The sequence below is a fragment of the Muntiacus reevesi genome, chromosome 19, assembly GCF_963930625.1.
Source record: "Muntiacus reevesi chromosome 19, mMunRee1.1, whole genome shotgun sequence".
In the NCBI taxonomy this organism is placed as follows: Eukaryota; Metazoa; Chordata; class Mammalia; order Artiodactyla; family Cervidae; genus Muntiacus; species Muntiacus reevesi.
This window is the reverse complement of record NC_089267.1, coordinates 49,560,375-49,585,331: the sequence shown is the minus strand read 5'-3', so window position 1 is coordinate 49,585,331 and position 24,957 is coordinate 49,560,375. Positions and strand designations below refer to the sequence as shown.

The window sequence follows — 24,957 nt, the reverse complement described above, 5'->3', positions numbered from 1 at the left end:
AGGCCCGGAAGAGAGGTTTACAGGCCTGCAGATATGGGCCGACACACAGCAAACACGCATTCTGAGGGGGATAGGAGGAAGGGGAGAATTGCTGTGGGGCGAGGAAAAGGGAGAACTGGAGACAAAGAAGGCACGAGGCGGCGGCTGGGGCGGCCACCCTGTCACAGGCTGGAGTCCGCCTTCCCTGAGTTGCCGGGAGGGAGAGCGTGTGGGGGTGGCCGGGCTGCTGAGAGGAAGAACAGTAACTTGCTCCCTCTGCCTGCAGTGTTCAAGAAATGTTGACAGGCCAGAGGCTCTGCCAGTCGGAGTCGCACAACGACAGCGTCCTGGCAGCCCTGAATCAGCAGAGGAGCGCCGGCGTCCTCTGCGACGTCACCCTGATTGCCGAGGAGCAGAAGTTCCACGCTCACAAGGCCGTCCTGGCAGCCTGCAGCGACTACTTCCGGGTGAGTCACGGCGGTTTCTTGTTTCTTTCTCGCAGGGCATTACACAAATAGAGGGAGGATGACGGTTTCCTGAGCTGTCACAGAACCATCAGCCAGTTAGGTAAGAGTCCCCAGAGCGGTGAATGTCGGGGGGCTTCCCTGGTCAGGCTGAGATTGGGGTGCTCCTCGGACCTGATGGCCCCCAGTGGAGAGTAGGCCTCTCCTTTGCACCTGAGCTGCGGGGTGTCCGACGGTTCACCCCCGTAAGGAAGTGTGTTACAGGGTGCCGTGACGGGAGTGCAGGCCGGCCAGGGTGTTTCTGCGTTGAGGACCAGAAGGAGAATCTGTGAAACAATGTATTTTTTAAAAGTCCCTAAGTATATGTCGTGTGTCTGATTTTTTTATTTTCTATGGTTCTTGTTTTATTGCTTTCCTACTCTCTGCTCCAGGGAAAGAGATGCAATCAGCCCCATAAGGAGTATTTATGGTTGACATGTGGGCACCCGCTTCTCTGAGGACATGTTGTCTTGTTTAGTAGAACTTTAGATTTTTGTTTCTAGTGGCTAATGATATGTGATAATGTGTTTGTTGCTGTTATTTTGGAAGGTGAATATATGGGATGGTTATAGCTAAATTTAATGTTATTTATTTAGTATTTCTTATGATTCAGGTCTAGATAAAGGACTTTAAATGCATATCTCGTTTAATCTTCATAACAATCCATTTTATAAACATATACACATACTATAAAAATCGTTTTACATGTAAGGAAACTGAATCTCAGAGGTTAAGTAATTTGAGGTAACTCAGAGTTTAAGTAGTAAGTCACACGGTTTGAAGTGGCAGATCTTCAACTGAAATCCACGCCCGAGTCTTAACCAGCACTCTGTACTACCCCTGATGTGGATAGAGGAAAGAAAATCATGACAATTATTAACCAGATTTTTTGAAATATTTAACTATGAATGTACATTACTTAATTGCTATTTAATTTTTTTCTATCTTTTATCAGTTAACTAGTGAGTAGGTAATATTTTAAAAATATAATAGCATACAATCTTTTTCAAAGTCTCAAAATGATAAACCAACTCCAGTCTGAGTCAATTTGTTGGTTTGATTTGGAATTTCTTTTTTCCTTTTTTGGCCATGGTGTATGGAATCTTAGTTCCCCAACCGGGGATCAAACCCATGCCCCTTGAAATGGAAGCATGGAGTCTTAACCTCTGGACCACCAGGAAAGTCACTGATTTGGAAATTTTCAGTAGTAACCTTGTTTTTTGATGTTTATGAGACAATATCAACTGTACACAATTAAATGCTGATTAGCATTTAAAGAGAATTTTCAAAGATGCCAAATCATAAAAGAAAGATTTTTTTAAAAAGTGCTTTGGATGTGGTGAAACCTGGTGATGTAAAGGATAAATATCTTTCTTAAATTGAACTTAAAATATCTATCTAAAGTTAAGAGTAGGGATTTAATTTCTAAAGTGCAGAAATGAAGCAGTGTCTGTAAAGTACCCTTCTGGTTTCATAAATATAATTTACATTTTATCCACTTACATTATCAGGCATTACTCTTCCAGAAAGCTTATATTGCTTGGAGGGCTTTTGAAACAAAATACTTTGGGTTGTTATGTATAACTTGTGCACATTATTTAGTATGAGTGTTGTCTTCTTATAGATCATAATGTAGCCCTGCTGGTGCTTAGCTTTTTTCCTCCTCAATCTTTGTGGGTTGCGTTTTGAATTTAATTGGGGTTCGATTTTGCTCATGTGTGTATATGAGAGAGAGAATGTGCAAGTGAGTGCATGCATGTGAGCCCCAAAGAGCACGTTGCTAATTGTTGGCATTTAACAATGTTTGCTGCTACTCCGAGTTTATCTCATTGCCGCATTGCCCCTCATACTCTGATGGGTCTTGCACAGAGTGCCTCCTTTAAAATACTGACGTTATAAAGCCTGTGAAGAAAGCTTTTTTATTCCCATCCTGCAGATACAGAAACTAAAGTGCAATATGTGTAAATAACTTGCCCAAGGACTGCCAGATACTAAGTAGGAGAGCTGATTTTCATCCATCGGAGCATTTGTCTCCTTAGGTACCAAGTTGTGCTTTTTCTACATAATGATGTGCCCCGCTGGATTCATACACAGTTCCTTCAGTCTCAAGACCTGCTTGTGAGGTGAAATTTCAGTGCCTGTGTGTTGATTATTTAGATGAAAAAACTAAGACAAACTTGGACCTACTGCATTTATTTCCTAGGCAGTTTGCTAAGTGCTATAGTTATAGAGTATTTAACCAGACATAAACTGAACCCTATAGAACTTGTAATACAGTTATTACACTGGCAGTCATTTTTCCCTTGTACCCTGTATCTTTATTAACCTGTGTTGCATAACAAAAGACCCCAGAACTTAGAAACTGGATCGTTCCTCTGGTCTAACAGCTCCCCAGATCTCTGCTGGCTTCATTCTCACATCAGCAGTTAACTGAAGAGTCGGCTGGAGGTTGGATGGCCTCACTTGGCTTTGTTTGCATGTCTGGTGATTGGTAGGGTCACAGCTGGGGTTCACGGGGACACTTGGCATGTATTTCTCGTGATCAAACTAGCCTGGGATTTTTCACATGACAACTAAATTCTAAAACCAGCAAGTAGGCTAGCTTCAACACTCCTGTTTGTGTCCTGCTTACTAATGTCTCATTGATCAAGCAAGTCACATGGCCAAGCTGAATCAGTGCAAGAGGGTATCCTAAAGGACATGGATGCAGTCAGGAGAAGAATTTGTTACCATTTTTGCAACCTCCCACTGTCAAGAGCTGTCAAGGATCTGTGGTTTATCCAAGTTGAAAGCCAGCAAGTAGATCTATCACAGGTTCAGGGATACTGCTAGAAGAAATGAAACTCTTTTTTTTTTTTTTTTTTTTAAATGTTTTTTATTGTGGTAAAAGTCACATAACATAAAACCTGCCATTTTAACCATATTCAGCTGTATGGCTCAGTGGCACCCAGCTCACCCACATTACCATGCAACTCTCACCATTATCCATTTCCCCAGCCTGTCACCCTCCCAAAGTGAAACTCCATCCCCACCAAATACCAGCTCCCCATTCCCTTCCCCCTGCCTCCACCCCTGGCATCTACCAGTTCATCCCTTGAATCTATGAATTTGACCACCGTAGGCACCTCATACTGGTGGAATCAAACAGTATTTGTTTGAACTTAATGTATATTAGCGGAGAAGGCAATGGCACCCCACTCCAGTACTCTTGCCTGGAAAATCCCATGGATGGAGGAGCCTGGTAGGCTGTAGTCCATGGGGTTGCTAAGAGTCGGACACGACTGAGCAACTTCCCTTTCACTTTTCACTTTCATGCACTGGAGAAGGAAATGGCAACCCACTCCAGTGTTCTTGCCTGGAGAATCCCAGGGATGGAGGAGCCTGGTGGGCTTCTGTCTATGGGGTCGCACAGAGTCAGACACGACTGAAGTGACTTAGCAGCAGCAGTAGCAATGTATACTAGAATGCTTTTTTAAGGTTATTTTTGAAAATTTTTTATGTATTTAATTTGGCCATGCTGGGTCCTTGTGCTGCTCGCGCTCCCCTCTAGTTGTGGCAGGGGGGGGTCCTGCTCCTAGTTGTGGGGTGAGGGCATCTTACCACGGTGGCTGTTTTGCTGCGGCCGTGAGCTCTCAGGCACGTGGGCTTCAGCATTTGTGGACCCTAGGCTCTAGAGCACGGGCGCCATAGTTGTGGCACACAGACCTAGCTGCTCCGCAGCGTGTGGGATCTTCCTGGATCAGGGATCGAACCCCTGTGTCCTGCATTGGCAGACAGATTCTTTACCACTGAGCCACCTGGGAAGCCCCGAGGTTATCTTAATATAAGGACATGAAATTCACAGTGGATTGCATTATAGGAGAGGATCATTGAACTTGGGGAACCTGAATCTTTTGTAAATGGGTGGGAAACACGCCTGTCCTTTGCTCTGGAGGAAAACATTACTGTGCTGGACAGTAAGCATGCCTTTATTTTCTTGGGCTCCAAAATCACTGTGGGTGGTGACTATAGCCATGAAAGTAAAAGATGCTTCTTGGAAGGAAAGTTATGACAAACTGAGAAAGACAAACCTAGTATATTAAAAAGTAAAGACATTGCTTTGCTGACAAAGGTCTGTAATGTCAAAGCTATGGTTTTCCATTTGTTGTGTACAGATGTGAGAGTCAGACCATAAAGAGCGCCAAAGAATTGATACTTTCAAATTGTGGTGCTGGAGAAGACTCTTGAGAGTCCCTTGGACTGAAAGGAGAGCAGACCAGTCAATCCTAAAGGAAATCAACCCTGACTATTCATTGGAAGGACTGATGTTGAAGCTTCAGTACTTTGGCCACCTGATGGGAAGAGCTGACTCATTGGAAAAGACCCTGATGCTGGGAAGATTGAGGGCAAAAGGAGAAGGAGGTGGCAGATGATGAGACAGTTAGATAGCATCACTGACTCAGCAGATATGAATTTGAGCAAACTCTGCGAGATAGTGGAGGACAGAGGCGCCTGGTATGCTGCAGTCCACAGGGTTGCAAAGAGTCAGACACAATTTAGCGACTAAGTGACAACAGTGTTCTGACATCTGGCAGATTATTTTGAAGCTAAATTGTTCTGATTCAGGAAATTTGGGACAGCACAAGTGAGAAGACCCAACTTTGGATGTAAACGGTTTCTTTATATTGATATGAGAGATGGTATCAGCTTTTCTGGCTTAAAATATAAATAATGAGCAGTGGAGCACAAAGTCCTGTGGCTTTCTGTAATCATCAACATTTTAAATGAAAGAGTAGAGGCACATTCTTCAGCCAAGTAGTAAAGTCTTCTTTAAAAAAAACAAGTTTAGGCTTAATAGCAGCACAGTATGGCATTAATCAAAAGCTATAACTGTGTCAGACCAAGGGCACCTTTTATAGGAGTAAACCAACAGTGGAAGGAAGAAACAGAGGAACGCAGAAGTCAGATCTGAGTTTGAAGGTAGTGGGAGGGAATGTATCTCCCTGTTGACCCTTGTTTCCCACAATCCCTGACAAATAGCGGATGCTCTTCTAATTATTATTGTTGTTGTTATTCACCCTCTTTCACTATTTATTCTTTGATATAGACCAAGTCCTCTGACTTCTGTGAACCTAAGTTTTTTTAATCTGTCAATTGGTGATCATAAACCATAACTCTCAGAATAGATTGATACAGAGATTCAAATATGATAAGGTCTGTGATGCACTCAGTGCTGTATCTGATGCGCAGCCGACCTTCAGCAAACATTCTCTGTTTCATTTGGAATTCCCGGTCAGTCTGCCTGGCCACTGTAGGAAGAGAATACTGCTCATCATTAGGCTTACCTGGCTTCAGACTCCCTTACCTTTTGATGGGTCAGGATGACCTTTTGGATTCATCCTTTGCTATCTTAGGGCTTCCCTGGTGGCTCAGTCAGTAAAGAGTCTGCCTGCAACGCAGGAAACTCGGGTTCAATCCTTGGATTGGGACGATCCCCTGGAGAAGGAAATGGAAACCCACTCTGGGTTTCTTGCCTGGAGAATTCCATGGACAGAGGAGCCTGGTGGGCTACAGTCCATGGGGTCACAAAGAGTCAGACACAACTGAGTGATGTATCTGGGCCATAGTGTTTCCCATCTTGTCATTTTCTGAATCTGACACCTTCCTTCTTGCTTAGAACATTCCACCAGCTGTTTAACTTCTTCCTCCTCTGGTTGTCCCTCGGCCAACCATTGTGCGGATGACTGTGTGATGAACTTTCACGGCCCTGCTCAGGTCCTCTGGAGATCCTTACTGCGTGTCTGCCAGGCGCCTGGAGTGGCCTCCGTGCTGTTATTATCATTCATCCTCATCTGTGTTCTCCCATCTGTTCATTTGATCTTGAGGCCATAACTGTTCTCCAAACACTCTATTCCCACTAAGGGCTTTTCCTCCTCTCAGCCTTGCTGGTTACCATTCCTTCTACCTTAATTTCCTGCTAACCTCTGGTCTGCCTTCTGTCTTCGAAGGTTTATTATCACAATCAACAAGTGTGATGTCCTCCACACAGCCTTATCCTGGGCACTCTCTGCCACTTCACTAAATTCATACAGAATGTCCCTCTCTTCTGAAGGCTTAAAACTATAGCTTGTCTTCCTCAAGGAATAAACGGTCAACAAGAACGAAAGGGCAACCTAATGAGTTAATACCCAAAATATATAAGGAGCTCATGCAACTTAATACCGAAAAGCCAAATACTATGATTAAAAAATAGGCAAGAGATATTAATAGACATTTCCCAAAGAAGATACACAGCTAGCCCACAGGCATATGAGCCTGAACAGGTACATGTTTCACAACACTAATCAGGGAAAACCACAGTGAGAAATCGCCTCACACCTGCTAGGATGGCTATTACCAAAACAAGAGATAAGAAACGTTGGTGAAAATGCAGAGAAAAGGAAACCCTATACACTGTCGGTGGGAGTGTGAACTGGTATAGCCACTATAGAAAACGTAGTTTCTCAGAAAAAAATAGAACTACCACGTGATGCGGCAATCCCACATCTGGGTATATTTCAAGAGGAGATGAAATGAGGATCTCAAAGAGACTTCTGCCCTCCCATGTTCATTGTAGCCTTATTCATAATAGCTGAGCTGTGGGAACAACCCAAGTGTCTGTCCGTGGATGAATGGGTAGAGAATATGTGGTGGTGTGTCTCTGTGTGTGTAATGGAATGTTATTTACTCGTGAGAAAGAAGGAAATCCTGCCATTTCAACAACATGGATGATTCATGAGAACATTAAGTGAAATAAGTCAGAGAAACACAAATATTGTGTGATCTTACAGAAACAGAATAGAATGGTGGTTTTCAGGGCTGTGGAGTAGGTAAAATGGGGAGATGCCGGCAAAGGGCGCAGACTTCCAGTTATACAATGAGTAACTTCTGGGGATTCTACTGTGCAGCAGGGTGACTATAGTTAATAATACTATATTGTAGACTTGAAAGTTGCAGAAAGAGTAGCTCTTAGAAGTGCCTAGTACACACTCAAGTTAACTATGTAAAGTGATGGATGTGTCACCTAGCTTACTGTGGCAGTTGTTTCAAAGTATATGTGTGTATCACCACATTAACAAATTGGAAGATAAAAACCATATGATTATCTCAATAGATGCAGAGAAAGCCTTTGACAAAATTCAACACTCATTTATGATTAAAACTCTCCAGAAAGCAGGAATAGAAGGAACATACCTCAACATAATAAAAGCTAGATATGACAAACCCACAGCAAGCATCACCCTCAATGGTGAAAAATTGGAAGCATTTCCTCTGAAATCAGGAACAAGACAAGGATGCCCACTCTCACCACTACTATTCAACATAGTCTTGGAAGTTTTGGCCACAGCAATCAGAGCAGAAAAAGACATAAAAGGAATCCAGACAGGAAAAGAAGAAGTGAAACTCTCGCTGTTTGCAGATGACATGATCCTCTACATAGAAAACCCTAAAGACTCTTCCAGAAAATTACTAGAGCTAATCAATGAATATAGTAAAGTTGCAGGATATAAAATTAACACACAGAAATCCCTTGCATTCCTATATACTAACAATGAAAAATCAGAAAGAGAAATTAAGGAAACAATACCATTCACCATTGCAAGAAAAAGAATAAAATACTTAGGAGTATATCTACCTAAAGAAACAAAAGACCTATACACAGAAAACTATAAAACATTGATGAAAGAAATCAAAGAGAACACAAACAGATGGAGAAACATACCGTGTTCATGGATTGGAAGAATCAATATTGTCAAAATGGCTATTCTACCCAAAGCAATCTATAGATTCAATGCAATCCCTATCAAGTTACCAATGGTACTTTTCACAGAACTAGAACAAATAATTTCACAATTTGTATGGAAATACAAAAAACCTTGAATAGCCAAAGTAATCTTGAGAAAGAAGAATGGAACTGGAGGAATCAACCTGCCTGACTTCAGACTCTACTACAAAGCCACAGTCATCAAGACAGTATGGTACTGGCACAAAGACAGAAATATAGTTCAATGGAACAGAATAGAAAACCCAGAGATAAATCCATGAACCTATGGACACCTTATCTTTGACAAAGGAGGCAAGGATATACAATGGAAAAAAGACAACCTCTTTAACAAGTGGTGCTGGGAAAACTGGTCAACCACTTGTAAAAGAATGAAACTAGAACACTTTCTAACACCATACACAAAAATAAACTCAAAATGGATTAAAGACCTAAATGTAAGACCAGAAACTATAAAACTCCTAGAGGAGAACATAGGCAAAACACTCTCCAACATAAATCACAGCAAGATCTTCTATGACCCACCTCCCAGAATATTGGAAATAAAAGCAAAACTAAACAAATGGGACCTAATGAAAATTAAAAGCTTTTGCACAACAAAGGAAACTATAAGTAAGGTGAAAAGACAGCCCTCAGATTGGGAGAAAATAATAGCAAATGAGGAAACAGACAAAGGATTAATCTCAAAAATATACAAGCAACTCCTGAAGCTCAATTCCAGAAAAATAAATGACCCAATCAAAAAATGGGCCAAAGAACTAAACAGACATTTCTCCAAAGAAGACATACAGATGGCTAACAAACACATGAAAAGATGCTCAGCATCACTCATTATCAGAGAAATGCAAATCAAAACCACAATGAGGTACCATTACACGCCAGTCAGGATGGCTGCTATCCAAAAGTCTACAAGCAATAAATGCTGGAGAGGGTGTGAGAAAAGGGAACCCTCTTACACTGTTGGTGGGAATGCAAACTAGTACAGCCACTGTGGAAAACAGTGTGGAGATTTCTTAAAAAACTGGAAATAGAACTGCCATATGACCCAGCAATCCCACTTCTGGACATACACACTGAAGAAACCAGATCTGAAAGAGACACGTGCACCCCAATGTTCATCGCAGCACTGTTTATAATAGCCAGGACATGGAAGCAACCTAGATGCCCATCAGCAGACGAATGGATAAGGAAGCTGTGGTACATATACACCATGGAATATTACTCAGCCGTTAAAAAGAATTCATTTGAATCAGTTCTAATGCGATGGATGAAACTGGAGCCCATTATACAGAGTGAAGTAAGCCAGAAAGATAAAGAACATTACAGTATACTAACACATATATACGGAATTTGGAAAGATGGTAACGATGGCCCTATATGCAGGGCAGAAGAAGAGACGCAGAAGTACAGAACAGACTTTTGAACTCTGTGGGAGAAGGTGAGGATGGGATGTTTCGAAAGAACAGCATGTATATTATCTGTGGTGAAACAGACCACCAGCCCAGGTGGGATGCATGAGTCAAGTGCTCGGGCCTGGTGGGCTGGGAAGACCCAGAGGAATCGGGTGGAGAGGGAGGTGGGATGGGAGACCGGGATGGGGAATTCGTGTAACTCTATGGCTGATTCATATCAATGTATGACAAAACCCACTGAAAAAAAAAAAAAAGTATATGTGTGTATCAAACCATCCATTTTATTCCTTAACCTTACACAATGTGATGTGTTAGTGATGTCTCAGGAAAGCTGGAAATTTATTTTTAAAGGAATTGAAGCTGATGTGTCGTGTTCTCCAGTCCCTTTCACCAGGGATGGCTCTGAGAGTGACCATGACTAGCTGAAGACTAGTGAGGTCGTCAAAGTACCGTTGGACAGAATTGAATGAGGAAGTACTGAGCCAGAGATAGCAAGAGGAACTGGAGGCCTTATGATCTGGAGTGTGTGTGAGAAATGGGGGTGAGTCAGCCTCTCACCCTCTCCCCCATGGCAGTCCTGGGCCATGGACCACCCTGCAGCTTCTGGAGGCTGTTTAACATTTGCTATCTCCAGCTTCCGTCTCCATGAATGCCTACACTTTCTGGCCAAGGAAACAGATGTCTTGACTGTCTAACATAGCTTTGCATATGTGATGGCAAAGTGATTCAAATATGACATTTTGGAGAGTTAAATATTTGAGCATCATTTTTCACTAGAACCTCAGTGTGCTCTGCCTATAGAATTTTTAGTTTTGAGAGATGAGGAAAAGCCCATTATAATTAAAAAAAAAAAAAAAAACTGTGTTCCCTATATTTTTATAATCATAGTCTCCAGTCACTATTTGATTACCATGGCACTGCTGCTGCTGCTAAGTCACTTTAGTCGTGTCCGACTCTGTGCGACCCCATAGACGGCAGCCCACCAGGCTCCCCCGTCCCTGGGATTCTCCAGGCGAGAACCCTGGAGTGGGTTGCCATTTCCTTCTCCAATGGCACTAAAGGCTATTAAATAAGTATATGATATATGATTACAAAAAATTTTTTTTAATTCAGTGAGCTTTTCTTACATACCTACTATTTTCTAGATGCAGAATGAATTAATAGTCTGGTAAGAGATGCAGACAGGTGATCAAATAACTACAGTGTAATGTAATTATATCAATGATTTGCATGGTGGTGGTGGTTTTTCCAGTGGTCATGTATGGATGTGAGAGTTAGACTGTAAAGAAAGCTGAACGCCAAAGAATTGATGCTTTTGAACTGTGGTGTTGGAGAATACTCTGAGAGTCCCTTGGACTGCAAGGAGATCCAACCAGTCCATCCTAAAGGAGATCACTCCTGGGTGTTCATTGGTAGGACTGATGCTAAAGCTGAGACTCCAATACTTTGGCCACCTGATGCAAAGAGCTGTCTCATTGGAAAAGACCCTGATGCTGGGAAAGACTGAGGGCAGGAGGAGAAGGGGATGACAGAGGATGAGATGGTTGGATGGCATCACCAACTCTATGGACATGAGTTTGGGTAGGCTCTGGGAGTTGGTGATGGACAGGGAGGCCTGTCATGCTGCAGTTCATGGGGTTGCAAAGAGTCGGATACGACTGAGCGACTGAACTGAACTGAACTGGAGGGCTTGAACCTTGTTTTAAATCCATCTTCCTCACACCCATTATATGTACTATCTATCTGTTTAACACATTCAGTTCAGTTCAGTAAGCAGGTTTCCTATAAAGATTTTAAGGTAATAGCACTGCTGACATTAAAACATATAAATGAGGGAATTCCCTCGTGGTCCAGTGGTTAGTTCCATGCTTCCACTACATGGGTTTGATCCCTGGTCCAGGAATTAAGATTCTGGCAAGCCTTGAAGCAGAGTAAAACAAAAACAAATTGTTGGGTTCATGCTGTCTCTTATTTGCTTGTTTTAGAGACTCTTCATGAATGGTTCTGATTTTCAGAAATCCTATATGAGACATACTGTGTTTATCAGATTGAGGATAAACAGCATCATTCTGTTGACAGTTACATTGCTTCTGGCTGCCAAGCCTGCAGCCTCTTGCCTTTATTCCTTGCCCGTTCATGAGCTTTCCTCACTGATTCTGTGAGTGCCCAGTGTTTCCAGTAAACTGTCTTTTTGCTTAAACAAATAAAATTAAGAATAAAATTACATGTACATGGGACACTGTCCATGCTACCTGTATAAATATCAAAGGACTTTGCATAGTCCGTTTTTTTCAGTCACCCCTGCCACAGTGGGTTATCTTCTGGGAACCTTCTGAGCAGTCTCTCGGCTCCATGCTGTAATGAAGATTCACTCTTTAGATCCACAGGGTTGTTGTCACAATCTGATTAGTACAGTCCTTAAAAATTAATTGTTAGCTAGGAGTAATTTGAAACTAACCTCCTTTTCAGGAAAAAAAAGGAATAAAAATAATAGTAAAATAACCCTCAAATCCTTGAGTACATATAGTAGTTATTTTTAGTGTATCTTTTTGATGGTTACTGTAAATATCTAAATATCTACTACTGTCCTAAAGACAGTACACATTGTACAGTTTTTTAACTGAGTGCTTGAATAGCTCTAAAATTAAATCCCATGATGTTCAATATTTTCCATAGTCGGTTTACACTGGCCTGTGATTAATTACCTTGCTTTGGGCCAAATGAGCACTGTGGAGTTCTGTGGTTATTGGGTGTTGATGCTGAAACACCAGCCTTCTTAATTCTTGCGTATTTGCACACTGCTGTGTTCTTTCCTTGATATCTGCATTTTGTGTATCAATCACAGATGCACCAGAATATGGTTTTCATAGTACATTTGACTTAGGCATTGTATGGTGAAATGATGATTGTTTTTCATCAAATGAGTACTGTTTTAACAAGGGAATATTATTTGGCCATGGGAAAGAAGGAAGTCCTGTGATTTGTGACATGGGTAAACCTTGACGGTATTACGCAAAGTGAATGTACATCACAGTGCCTATAGTTAACAGTACTGTATTGGAGACTTAAAAGTTGCTAAGAGAGTAGACCTTAATAGTTACCACCCACACACAAAAAGGCGTGTGGTGATGTGAGGTTATAAATGTGTTCGAACTTCGCTCAGTCGTGTCCGACTCTTTGAGACCCCATGAACCGCAGCTTGCCAGGCCTCCCTGTCCATCACCAACTCCCGGAGTTTACTGAAACCCAATAAATGTGTTAACTAACCGTATTGTGGCAACCATTTCACAAGATACACATTATCACCAAGACTGACGTCCAGGAGTTTACCACCTATGTTTTCTTCTCGGTTATTGACAGTTTTTGCCATGAAAGTGTTGAATTTTGTCACATGCTTTTTCTGCATCCACTGAGATGATTATATGATTTTTATCTTTAGTTCTGTTAATGTGGTGTGTCACATTTAATCTGCATACGACAAACTATCCTTGTATCCCAGGAATAAATCCCAGTTGATCATGGTGTGTGATCCTTTTAATATGTATTTGAATTTGATGCTGATATTTTCTTGAGAATTTTTGCATCTATATTGATTAAGATTGTTGGCCTGTATTTTTCATTCCTTGTAGTGTCCTTATTTGGATGTCAGGGTAACAATTGCCTCATAAAATAAGTTGGGGAGTATTGTCGCCTCTTTAGTTTTTTGTAAGAGTCTGGAAAGGATGGCATTCATTCTTCCTTACATGTTTGGTAGAATTCACTGTGGAAACCATCTAGTCCTGGACTTTTCTTTGTTGAAATTTTTTTGATTACTGATTCAGTCTCCTTGTTTGTAACTGGTCAATTCAGACTCCATTTCTTCATAACTCAGTCTTAGTAAATTGTATTTGTAGGAATTTATCCATTTATTCTAGCTTATCCAATTTGTTGGCTACTATTAAACTACTATAATTATTTATAGTAGTCTCTTATGTTCCTTTGTATTTCATGGTACAGCTATAATCTCTCCTCTTTCATTCCTAATTATATAAAGTATGGTCCCACCATACAATGAAATATTATTCAGTGACCAAAAAAAATGAACTATCAAGCCATGAAAATACAGGGATGAACCTCAGATGTGTATGACTAAGTAAAAAAAGACAATCTGGAAGGTGCATAACTATTTGATTCCAACTATGTGGCATTTTGGAAAAGGAAAAATGATGGAAACAGTGAGAAGGTGACTTATGCCAGGGCCTGGAGGGAGGGATATATAGATGAAGCATAGGTGATTTTGGAGGCAGTGAACTTTATCTGTGTGGTATGATAATGGTAGATGTAGGTCATCATACATTTTTCGGATTCACAGAATGCACTGCACTGAGTGACCCTTAATGTAAACCGTGGGCTTTGGTTGATAATGACGCGTCAGTGGCACTTCATCAGTTTTGCCACACTGGCATGGTGATATTGGTGGGAATGGGTCACGTGGAATTCTCTGTACTCTCTGCTCAGTTTAACTGTAAAGCTAACTGGTCTAAAAATAATTCTATTAATTTTTAGTTATTAACTTTTAATGAAAGAAAATATATTGCAGATACGTCACTGCTTTCTTATAATTGTTCTGTTGTTTTCAGGGAAGATGACCTTCCAGTCCTGTTTTTTTGGCACTGAGTGAACAATTAGGTTGTGAAAATGAAACGCACCCCTTTCGGAAATAGGCAGCTCTCGTAAATAAGTCATGATTCTTAGATGAGCAGGATTGGGTGTGTGAAGGTGGCGAGCAGCGCTCTGGAGATGATCTGACTTGCTCTTCCATGAAAGGGCGTCACCATCCTCTGTACAGCGGGCTGAGCAGCTGTAGGCATAGGACGTTATACCGACCGCTCCAAGAGGATGGTGCAAGTTCCGGTCTGAGTTCAAGCTGGAAGGCAGGAGACTGATGCCCCAGCTCAAAGACAGTCAGACAGCAGGAATTCTTTCTAACGCGGCCTTTTAGTCTATTCAGGCCTTCAACTGCTTGGATGAGGCCCACCCTCGTTGGGGAGGGCCATTTGCTTTACCCAGTCTACCGATTCAAATATTAATCTCCTGAAACAGCTCCATTGCCTACCCATAAATAATTCTTTACTTGGCAATCCTGTGACCCACTCAGGTTAACACTGTGACCATCCTGTAGACTCTAGTTAGGGTTTATTTTTTTTTTTCTTTTTTTTTTAGGATTTGATTTTTACTTCAGTGAGGTGGGAAGTGCTTGGACAGTTTTGACAGAGAGGTAACATGACTTCACCTCTGTTTTGAAAAGGTGATTCTCCAGTTGCTGTCAGGAGACGAGGGTGGACGTAAGGATTCTGAAAAGAGGCTGTTAGATTGAGACAGGAACAAGATGGTGGCTTACCCTGGGACAGTGGGGCTGGAGGTGGTGAGGACTATTGGAGGCATTTTGAAGGAAGTTCAGTGCAGTTCAGTCGCTCAGTCGTGTCCGACTCTTTGCGACCCCATGAACCGCAGCATGCCAAGGCCTCCCTGTCCATCACCAACCCGGAGTCCACCCAAACCCATGTCCACTGAGTCGGTGAAGAGCCTGGGGAATTTGATGGGGAGCTGGTCTTGGAGTGTGAGAGGAAGAGAAGTGTTAAGGCTGATTCCAAGGCATTTGTGTTAGGCATTGGAGGGCTGAAGTTGTCTTTACTGTGATTAGGAAGGTTGTGGAAAGACTAGTTTTGCAGTCATTCGGTTATGGTGACAAGAAAATACAGGCTTTACCACCTGTTATCTACGAGTTGCGCGGATGGTCTCGCCCACCACGGGGAGGCTTTCGTGAGCGGAAAGGTTTCGGTTCTCGTCATAGGATCTTGTTAACTTCAGTGCAGCGCCTCACACATGGCTTGTGCTCACTGAGCACTGGAATGAACATACGAACTTGGCTACAGGTGATTGCAATGTAAGCGCCTTCTGGAGTCTGGCAGAGCAGCTGTATAGAGTTGGGTTTCTATAGTGGTGGTGGGTTTGGTACAGAAGTAGGGTGTTATCTTGGTAATGCAGTCATACAAAGGTCTTGAGTCTCTGTGGAACGGAAGCATCAAGCAGATGATATTTTTATGTATACAGCATTGTGCCAGGCCAAGAGCTGGGCTGAAAGTGCTAGCTGGAAGCCTCCTCTCGTCTGATAGGGGCCGAGCATGCATACTTCAACAGCAAGAGGAGTGTGCCAAAACAGTACAGCCCTGACAGTACTGATAGTAATAGTAATAATGCTTACCAAAAGCACTCTTGTTTGATTCTTGAAATAGCCATTTAGGTAGATGTTTTTACTCATGGTTAAAATACCAGGCTCACTACAGTAAGCATAGCTTCATCTTCATACAGACTGCATAGCTTCATCTCTTTGAGTGTCCACTACCTGGGGGAAAAACTGAGTTTTTTTCAGTCTTCTGTATTACCTAGCAAAGTATCTTGAGCATAGTAACACAGTGAATGTTTTTACAGAATAAATGGGTGAAGAAATGAATTGTTTTGAAGGATGGAGAAACGCTGGTCTGTAGTTAGCTGGGAGACTTCTTGGACTAGGAGGCTGTTACCTATACAGTAAGGACTTCCCTGCTGGCTCAGATGGTAAAGCGTCTGTGCCTACAATGCGGGAGACCCGGGTTCTGATCCCTGGGTCAGGAGGATCCTCTGGAGAAGGAATTGGCACCCCACTCCAGTACTCTTGCCTGGAAAATCCCATGAACGGAGGAGCCTGGTAGGCTACAGTCCATGGGGTCGCAGAGAGTCGGACACGACTGGGTGACTTCACTTTTCTTTTTCACGCATACAGTAAAGTCCCAGGAGTGCCTTCCAGTCTGGGGAAGCACTTGGGTGATAGTGGAGGTGAGGGCAAGCAGAAGAAATCATGGGCAGCGCCTCTTGTTTTTGTGGTGGCTGTTGTACCAGTGAGTTACGCATTCAGTCTTGTTTGATTGTGACATCATCCAGGTGTGACAGCTATGCCCACCTCCCCGAAAGAAAATTCAGACTGAAAGCGTTGGGGAAGTGTCCTAAGGTCCGGCGGTTATCAAGTTGTGGAGCAGCAAAGCAGAGCCAAGACTGGCGTTTGTTTTATCACGTTGTTTACACCATGCGGCAAAGGGTGCCCTGTCCCCTTCCCTCGCTGGCAAATGAGAGGAGAGGCCTGCCGCAGGCTGTTTCCTTCCGTTCCCTGCAAGTGACGCTGGGGAGCTCGTCACGCTTGTTGGGGGAGCTGCCTGAGCTTCTTGAGGCCGGCGGGCTCTCGGGTCCTTGACATGACTCACGTGTCCCTGGTTGCCTCTAGTGACTTCACTTTTTAAGGTTTCACTTAAAAAACTTTATTTAAAAAAATGTCATACGGCATAACAGCAAAAGAGAATGTATTTTTTTGTATTCCAGTAAGGAACTCACATTTCTATAAGAATTATAGAGTCAATACAGTTTTAGACAAAACCAATCTGATTTGTAACTGCTTTCTTCAAATATTTTCTGACTGTATATAGTCCTTGTGCAAACAACTTTATCTCTAAGTCTCCTTTCTTCTCCTCCACTTGTTAAAGTATGAATTTTCACTGACTTTATGGGTCTGATGTGGAAATTAAGTGAGATCATAAATGTCATGTGCAGACCATGGGTCTGAAACATCTTGGGTGCTAAATTGATGGTTTACTGGTATTAATGTTAGTTTTTATTTTCCAAGCAGAGGAGAGGAGTTTTGGTTTTTAAACTGAAAATTCTGTTAAGAAGAAGCCTTATTTTAAGACTACTCAGCAAAGATAATTTTTGCCAGTTTTGTCTGTTTCTTAGATTTTAATGCTTCTTTTATTTAGAAATTATTTTTCCCAAGGCAGTACTCTTGAGTTCTAACTCTTCAGTCTTTTGAAATGCTCCAAGGCACCCCAGATTTTCTTCACAGTTAATTTCCTTAGGATTTGCCAGGCATGGGTTGCTTTTGCTTTAATTTTCAATCCAGGATACCTGTAAACATAATTTTAAATGTCTGTGAAGTTTTTTATGGCATTAAAAGGAATGCAAGTGAAATGTTCCTTTGCTTCATGTTTTACAAAAGTGGAATTTGTGTGTATGTTTTGTTGTTGGAGTGCGTTTGCTGTTTTGAACAGACTTTGTTTTCCACTTTGAATTCCTTGTTTGATAGAAGTGGGATGAGCTACTGCTGGATGGTAGAAAAGAAGGCTGCGTATATTTCATGCTCACACCTCCCCAGTATCGTATGATTTCACATATTAAAAGTATGTCAGGGATTTCTTGACCTTAATCCTAGTGTCTTAAAAATGTATACAGAGATTAGCTTTTGGGGGTAATTTACGGTCCTCATGAAAGAGCGTTGATACCGTTTCTGGGGACTGAGGGGCGTTGTCGGTCCGAGAGCTTCGTGCACAGGCTTCTGTGTCACCAGCCTGTAGACTGTGAGGACTTCTGTTCAGCCTTCTACAGAGAAAGGCAAAAAATCGAGCTGAGATGGTCCCATCAGGCTACTGATTTTTTCCCCTTGACTTTGGAGCAGAAAGGATTGGGGACTGTTTTTTTCTTTTTTTTTTTTAAGCAGGCAGAGTTGCCCAGGACTGAGCGACTTTCACTTCACTTCCTAGGAAAATATAGAATGCCTAGGTCATGCTCCTGGCTCGTTAAAGATTATCAATAAATGAAAAATAGTGGAAGCCACAGAACAGGTAGTGATAAAAGGACAGCGATTGAGGGAAAGACTGGTAGGTTCTGGTACAGCTTGGGGTGGAGGGCTGATGGTAGAAGAGAGTCAAGACCTGTACATAGGTCTGTTCTTCCCTTATCTCCCTGACCCTCACAGAATACTCAGCCCTGGCCTTTTCACATAACTAGTGCAGCAAATATTTTTTGAAACATTTATGAGCATCATTCACACCATCACAAAATATTATAAACTGAGGCCTATACAATGCTTTGTTTTCTTAAATTATTTCTGTTGAGGCATCATCATGTTATCTTAGATACAGAATTTATTCTTTATCTTTTCTCAGTTTTGTGTGTGCATAAGTGAAGAAAGTACTGATAAAGTGTTTTATTAAAGAAACAAATCTGTTAATAGCCTATATGTTACAATTGGTTCTAATATTGAAAAAAATCCAAATGACTTTAAACCTTTCCACCTAGGAAAGGAAATATCATTTTTTTTGATCTAAGAAAACTAACTGGGACTTCCCTAGTGGTCCAGTGGCTAAGACTCTGTGCCTGCAATGCAGGGGCCCAGGTTTGATCCCTGGTCAGGGAGCTAGCTCTCACGTGCCGCAACTGAGACCTGGTGTAGCCAAATAAATACTTCAAGGAAAGGTAACCTAGAAGAATAAAAAGTACATTCCTCTATATCTCTTATTCGTTTTTTTTTTTTTTTTCTTTTTCTTCTTCTAAGCAGTAAAATAGTCGCTAGTTTCACTGAGTCTTGGGCAGCAAGTTAAAAATGTGGAGTAGCAAGGTTATTGTTCTTTACTGGAGATTTTCCATCAAGGCAAAGCAAAAATATTTGAGAATGTGTGAAAGTATTTTCTGGACCTTAGCTCTTACATCTGGTATATGTTGCTGTCTGCTTATAAGATTCTGCTTCTAGCTGGTAAATCAGAGATTCCCTGTGGAGTGTTAATTATATCAAGGGGCAGGGATAGGAGGAGGGATAGTGTTGGAATGCGATGTGTTTATCATATATGCCATGAGTTTGTTACTGGGTTGTTCATCTCCTGTGTAGCCAAGTACACATTAAATTCCATTAGGTTAGCATTTGAGGTCATATAACATTTCTGGTTTTTAGAGGACATATTCTTCTTTGAATGCTGCAAGAGGTGGCTGCTGAAAATAATATGAACCATATCTTCATATTGTAGCCAAAAGTCAGTTTCAAGAAGTTTGTGATAAATCACCTAGAATAAACAATGAATTATGTCCTGATAGCTGGAACGAGACAAGCTTTCTAATAGAGATGACAATTATTACTCATCACAAAGTATATGTGTGATGGGAGCTAATCTCAAAGCTATAATAAAAAGAAGCATGTGCTTTTTAATATAATGAATGAAAATGTCACTTTAAAAGGGCAAGGAATAATCTTAAATTATAAAAATGTTGAATTCCTTTGCCATAAACTTTAAAAACTCTATAAATTCTTCTAAAACCCCAACTCACTCAAGTATTTTTTTCAGAGCAGTAATTTATCTTGAATTAAAATTAGGCATCAGGATCACTGCAAATGAATCTCCTAGTTATTTAAATATTAAAATAAACTTATTGGAAACTGCTTAGGGGAAGAGAATATTAACAGTATAAGGATTGGCCAGGAAATGAATATATTTCTTACTAAGGAAGTAATAGTTGTTATTCATGCTGCAAAGTCTAAGCATTTGTCCATTTATGTCATTGAGTTAACATCTGTATTTGTTTACTAGCCTCAGTTCTCCGTGTGTTCACATTCCTTATCTTCATTTAATCCCCCAGTAACCATCAGATATGGATATCTACAGCAGCCTTACAGACAAGGAAATTGAGCTTGCTCAGTGTTGGATAATTAAAGATTGAACAGTTTCTCCATGCCTCAGTCAAATCCAAGGCTAGGGCGACATGTTTCCCAACTCCCTAAATTTTCCTTGACACCAAGCTGTGTGAACCTCAGAATTTTCTGCTGGTTCCCACTAGATGCAGGCATTGTTAGGCAGAATAATGGCCTCTGAGGTGTTCACATCCTAATCCCTGGGGCCTGTGAATGTTTCCCCACATGTGAAGGGACCCTGCAGACGTGATGAAGGCCACTGAGGTCAGAGAGAATTCTGGATTATACAGCTGGCCCAATGTAATCGTGAGGGTCTCTGAAAGATGGAAGAGGGAGTCAGAAGAGTCAGGGAAGATGTGCCAACAGAAGCAAAGGTTGGAGTGATGTGATTGCTGGCTTTGACGAAAGGGACCCTGAGCCAAGGGATGTCACAGCCTCTGGAAGCTGAAAAGTCAGGGAAACAGATCCTTCCTAGAGCCTCTGACACTGTGATCTTAGCACACTGAGTCCATTTTGAACTTCTGACCTCCAGAACTGTTAAGATTTGTGTACCACTAAGTTTGTGGTAATGTATCATAGCGCCAGTAGGAAACTAATATAAACATCTTGACAATAACTAGCTGGAGTGGTTTTTCCCTTGATGTTTTTGTGAATTTTCAGATATGGTTTTGCTTACTATCAATTCTGTAGCCCGCCTGTCACAGGGCTGCCTGATAATGTTAGGAAATGACAAAATCTTAGGTCTCAGATTTGAAGAACAATTTAACTATATATGTGGATCATTGTATAAGAAGTGATGGGATTCCTGTATCTCAAAGCAAAATATCACAGGAGTCAGATGGGTTTCGTGTATTGGTGCAGAATTTGTTATAGTTACAGTTATTATTATTTTTACTGTTCCTTCCTGAGCACCATAATTCAGAAGGAGCCCCTAATTAATGTTTCAGCTTTGCCTTGTAAATAACAAGGGATCCCTGTGTGACCAGTGAACTTTCTAACCTTGAATAGAAGAAATCCCGTGACTTGTGGTTTTGTGAGAAAAGGATATCCCCTGTCCTTTAAATAAGTGAAAGATAGTAAGTGCTCTTAAAATAAACCTTGTGTGGAATCACACTCTTGGTACTTTGTGAAGAAAAGATCTGTGACGTGGCCTGTTGTAGTAGAAGACGCAGATTTCAGTAGTTAGTATATCAGAGCAGTTTGAAATCAGAAAAGCACTCTGGGCTAGTGTTGGGTGAGTTCTGTTTTAGAATCTTCTGTCTCTGTTGTTAACTTGCCACATTATCTTAGGAGAGCTATTTCAGTTCTTGTGCCTTGGCTCCTTTGTAAAACTGGGATAATATTATCGTACCTGCTCTGTTATCTTGTTGAAAAACTGCTGAGATAATAGAAATTGCTGACGTGTGTCAGTGATTGGAAAGGAATAATAGCCTCACCAACGCTGGGTAGTATTTTGCTATTAGTAAGAAAGGCCCTGGTTCATACACACAGGCACATTCACACACACATACCCACACCAGCTCTAGCAATGAAAGATGCAGTAAAGCCTTTGGAGTCCGTGAAAGGATAAAGTAACATTTAGTAAATGACGAAAGTGTTTATTAAGAAGTTATTCATTGTTTTGATATAAGCTCCATGAAGATCTTCAATCAGAATTTATATTAATTTTTCAGTGAGCCCAGAACTGAAATGTTTATTGCCTACTGAGGTAAAGGAAGAAAACAGCGAACTATGGGAATTAAGCCAGCTTTGCAACTTGCTGTGATTTACTGACTCAGATTATTTTCTTTTGTCACAGTTTTTGTCAAAATGGATAAAGGATTAGTTGTCATGAAGTTTAAAAGTGTGAAAAATTAGCCTAAGTGCAGTGGTTTCTCACACGGAGCTTTGTGTACCCCTCAAGGGGCAGATGAGTCCTGGGTTGTAGGAAAAACTTACTATCTGTAACTTTCATATCCATTTAATTTCTGCTTTGGGGTTTATTTTATAATGTATGTAAACAGATTGGTATATAATATGTCTACATAATTTATAAATTATATGTATTAGGGCTCCTGCTCAAAACATGTCAGTAATGTTTGTAAAAGCAAAAAGCTCAGAGAGTACTGCAGTAGCAAAACGGAGTACTGAATGTAATATTGAGCATTCTAGCCTTTTCATGTATGAACTAGGATTGTAGTGATGCATGTATTCAAGGTCACAGCTTTGCTAACATTGTCAGAAACTGAGAACCAAGGTAAAAGGAAATTGTTGGCAATTTAAGTAATTGGCAGTTAGGTTGAAAAGTTACTGCGCAGTAGAGGAAAGAAACCTCCATTCCATAGACAGATAACTCAGTTCCACTTGAAAGCGTCATCAGGGCAGAGATTTTGTCTTTTTTATTCACTGCCAAACCTGCAACACTTCTAACAGAGCAGAGCATGTAGTAAGCACTCAGCTAAAGTTACTGGGTGAACATATTAATTTGAATGTATTAATTTGCTTGGTTGGTGTTATATACCAAGAAGCAACATGCCATTTTGCTTATAGGTGCAGAATAGCCATAGTAACATGTCATAAAAGAACATGGTTGTTGTTACAGGAAAGTTTGACTCATTTTTCTCTCCTTTGCTTGAATAACTAAGGTGAGTACACCTCTTGGGCCATGGTACTCTCTTTGATATTCTGCACTTTTTTTTTCTAATTTGCTGTCTTGGCTGTTTCTGGATCTCTCTGTGTGTCTGTTTGCTTTACTTTGTATCACTATTCTCTCTTTTCTTCATTTTTCTTTTATGTTTTTTCACTGATCTTCCCCTTAAAAATCTCTCCCTAGATAATAAATGCACACTTTGCCTTTATAGTGAGTAGATTTTAAAGTACATGTTGATAATTTATCAGTTGGACAAATGGAAAATATGTTAGTTAAATTTTTAGTTAAGGGAAAATGTTTTCTTTTTAGGTCATTGTTTAGATTATTGTATCTAATATAGCGGTGTGAAACCTTATGTGAAACTGGTCTGCTTACCTATAAGTATAAATTATTGATACAGTAAAACACAGACATGTGATTTATCATATAAAGGGCTAAGCCATTCTGATGAAGTTTCATCTTTTTGAGATTCAAAAACCATTTGGCATTTTCCCTGCCTTAGGGTGTCTAATACAAATTTCAGTCCTCATTTATGTTGCCATGGAAACAAGAAGTAAATAGGCTTCTTAGATTTTGGATCCTAGATAAATAGGAATTGACTTTTTATGGTGAAGTCATGTGTGTTGCTAAAAGAATCTATCAAAAAGGATTTAAAATTAAAAGGCAGTGAAAACATATAGCAAAGTTAACTGTAAAGACTGATGGATATAATTGTCAGAAAGTAAATAGGTGTGTTTGGGACTTGGGGGATTAACAAGCTGGGTCTGGTTGTGTCTAAAAGATTTTACTTGAGCTCAGAGACAGATGGCAAAGCGAATTCCAATGGGAGATTTCTTTATTCCCAGCATTCTTATTCATGGTTTAGGCCCACAGAGGGAATGCCCTCATCATTGGGAGAGTAACTGGTTTGCTTACCTATAGCATCCCAACGGGATGCTGATAGCATCTCATTCTGGAGAAGGGCTGATGGAACAGATAATGCCAAACACAGAACAGAAGGCTGGGATTCATGCAAGGATTAGGTGGGTGAGAGCGCGGAGCATAAAGAAATGAATTGTGCACGCTAAGGGGCCAGGGTTCTCCTTGCTTGAGGTAGCGATAGACAAACCAAATAATCAGGAAGGCAGAGAAGCCGGAATGTGGCAGATGCAGCCAGCTCATCCCGTCCCCTGCTGGAGTGGTTGCTTTTTAGTGTCTGCTCAGTTGCAGTTTTCATTTTCTAACACCCCTTACACCTAGGTGGGGCCGCCGGACAAGTTCTTGCCAAAACGATAGGAGGAAAATGTGTAAGTTGCTCTTGGGACAAAGTGGTTTTGAGCAGATACACCTGCTCCACAGTCTACTCCTCTGTCCAGAAGTCAGATTGGAAGGACTCGGAGAAGAGCAGACCCGTGAGATGAAAGGGCCCTAAGCAGCCATGTGCATGTGGCTTACGGAATGTGTCGTGAGTGAAGCCATGGGGATTCGGGCTTGATCTGTTATTAATATAAAACTACCTAATGTCACATTGCCTTAATACAGAATTATCGCCAGGCTCAACAAATGGTTGAAAGTGTGACAGAAGTGGAAAATGGTTATTGATATAGTCAGAAAGAGATTTTACATTAAGTATAAGTAATACTGAAAGAAGAAAACTGTTTTCAATGCTACATATATACAAAGGGAAAAAAGAAACAAAAATCTGAAAAATTATAACACAATGTAAGATGGTAGAAGTTAGACCAAAACAAACATTTTAGTAGTAATATTTAGTGATAATGATATATGTGAACTGTTCAAAGTCATTCACTGGAAGGAACAAACTTAAGTTGATTAAAAATATAAATCTATGTATATTTTGTTTATAAGAAGCATACCTCAGAAAAATATATCAGACAGTAATAACATATGTGTGATAATATGACCCAGACTAGAATTCAAGAACAGAATTCAGTTCAGTTCAGTTGCTCAGTTTTGTCTGACTCTTTGAAACACTATGGACTGCAGCACGCCAGGCTTCCCTGTCCATCACCAACTCCCAGAGCTTACTCAAACTAATGTCCATTGAGTCGGTGATACCATCCAACCATCTCATCCTCTGTCATCCCCTGTTCTTCCTGCCTTCAATCTTT

At 41.0% G+C, this 24,957-nt stretch overlaps 1 protein-coding gene across 2 annotated transcripts in view; it reads left to right on the top strand.

Annotated features, from left to right (window-relative positions):
• KLHL32 (kelch like family member 32) overlaps positions 1-24,957 on the top strand; it is a 216,712-nt gene that overhangs the window by 42,584 nt on the left and 149,171 nt on the right. For both annotated transcript variants that reach the window (XM_065911353.1, XM_065911352.1), the window contains exon 3: positions 266-446. In XM_065911353.1, coding sequence (XP_065767425.1) covers positions 266-446 — 181 coding nt within the window. The remainder of the gene's footprint in view (positions 1-265; positions 447-24,957) is intronic.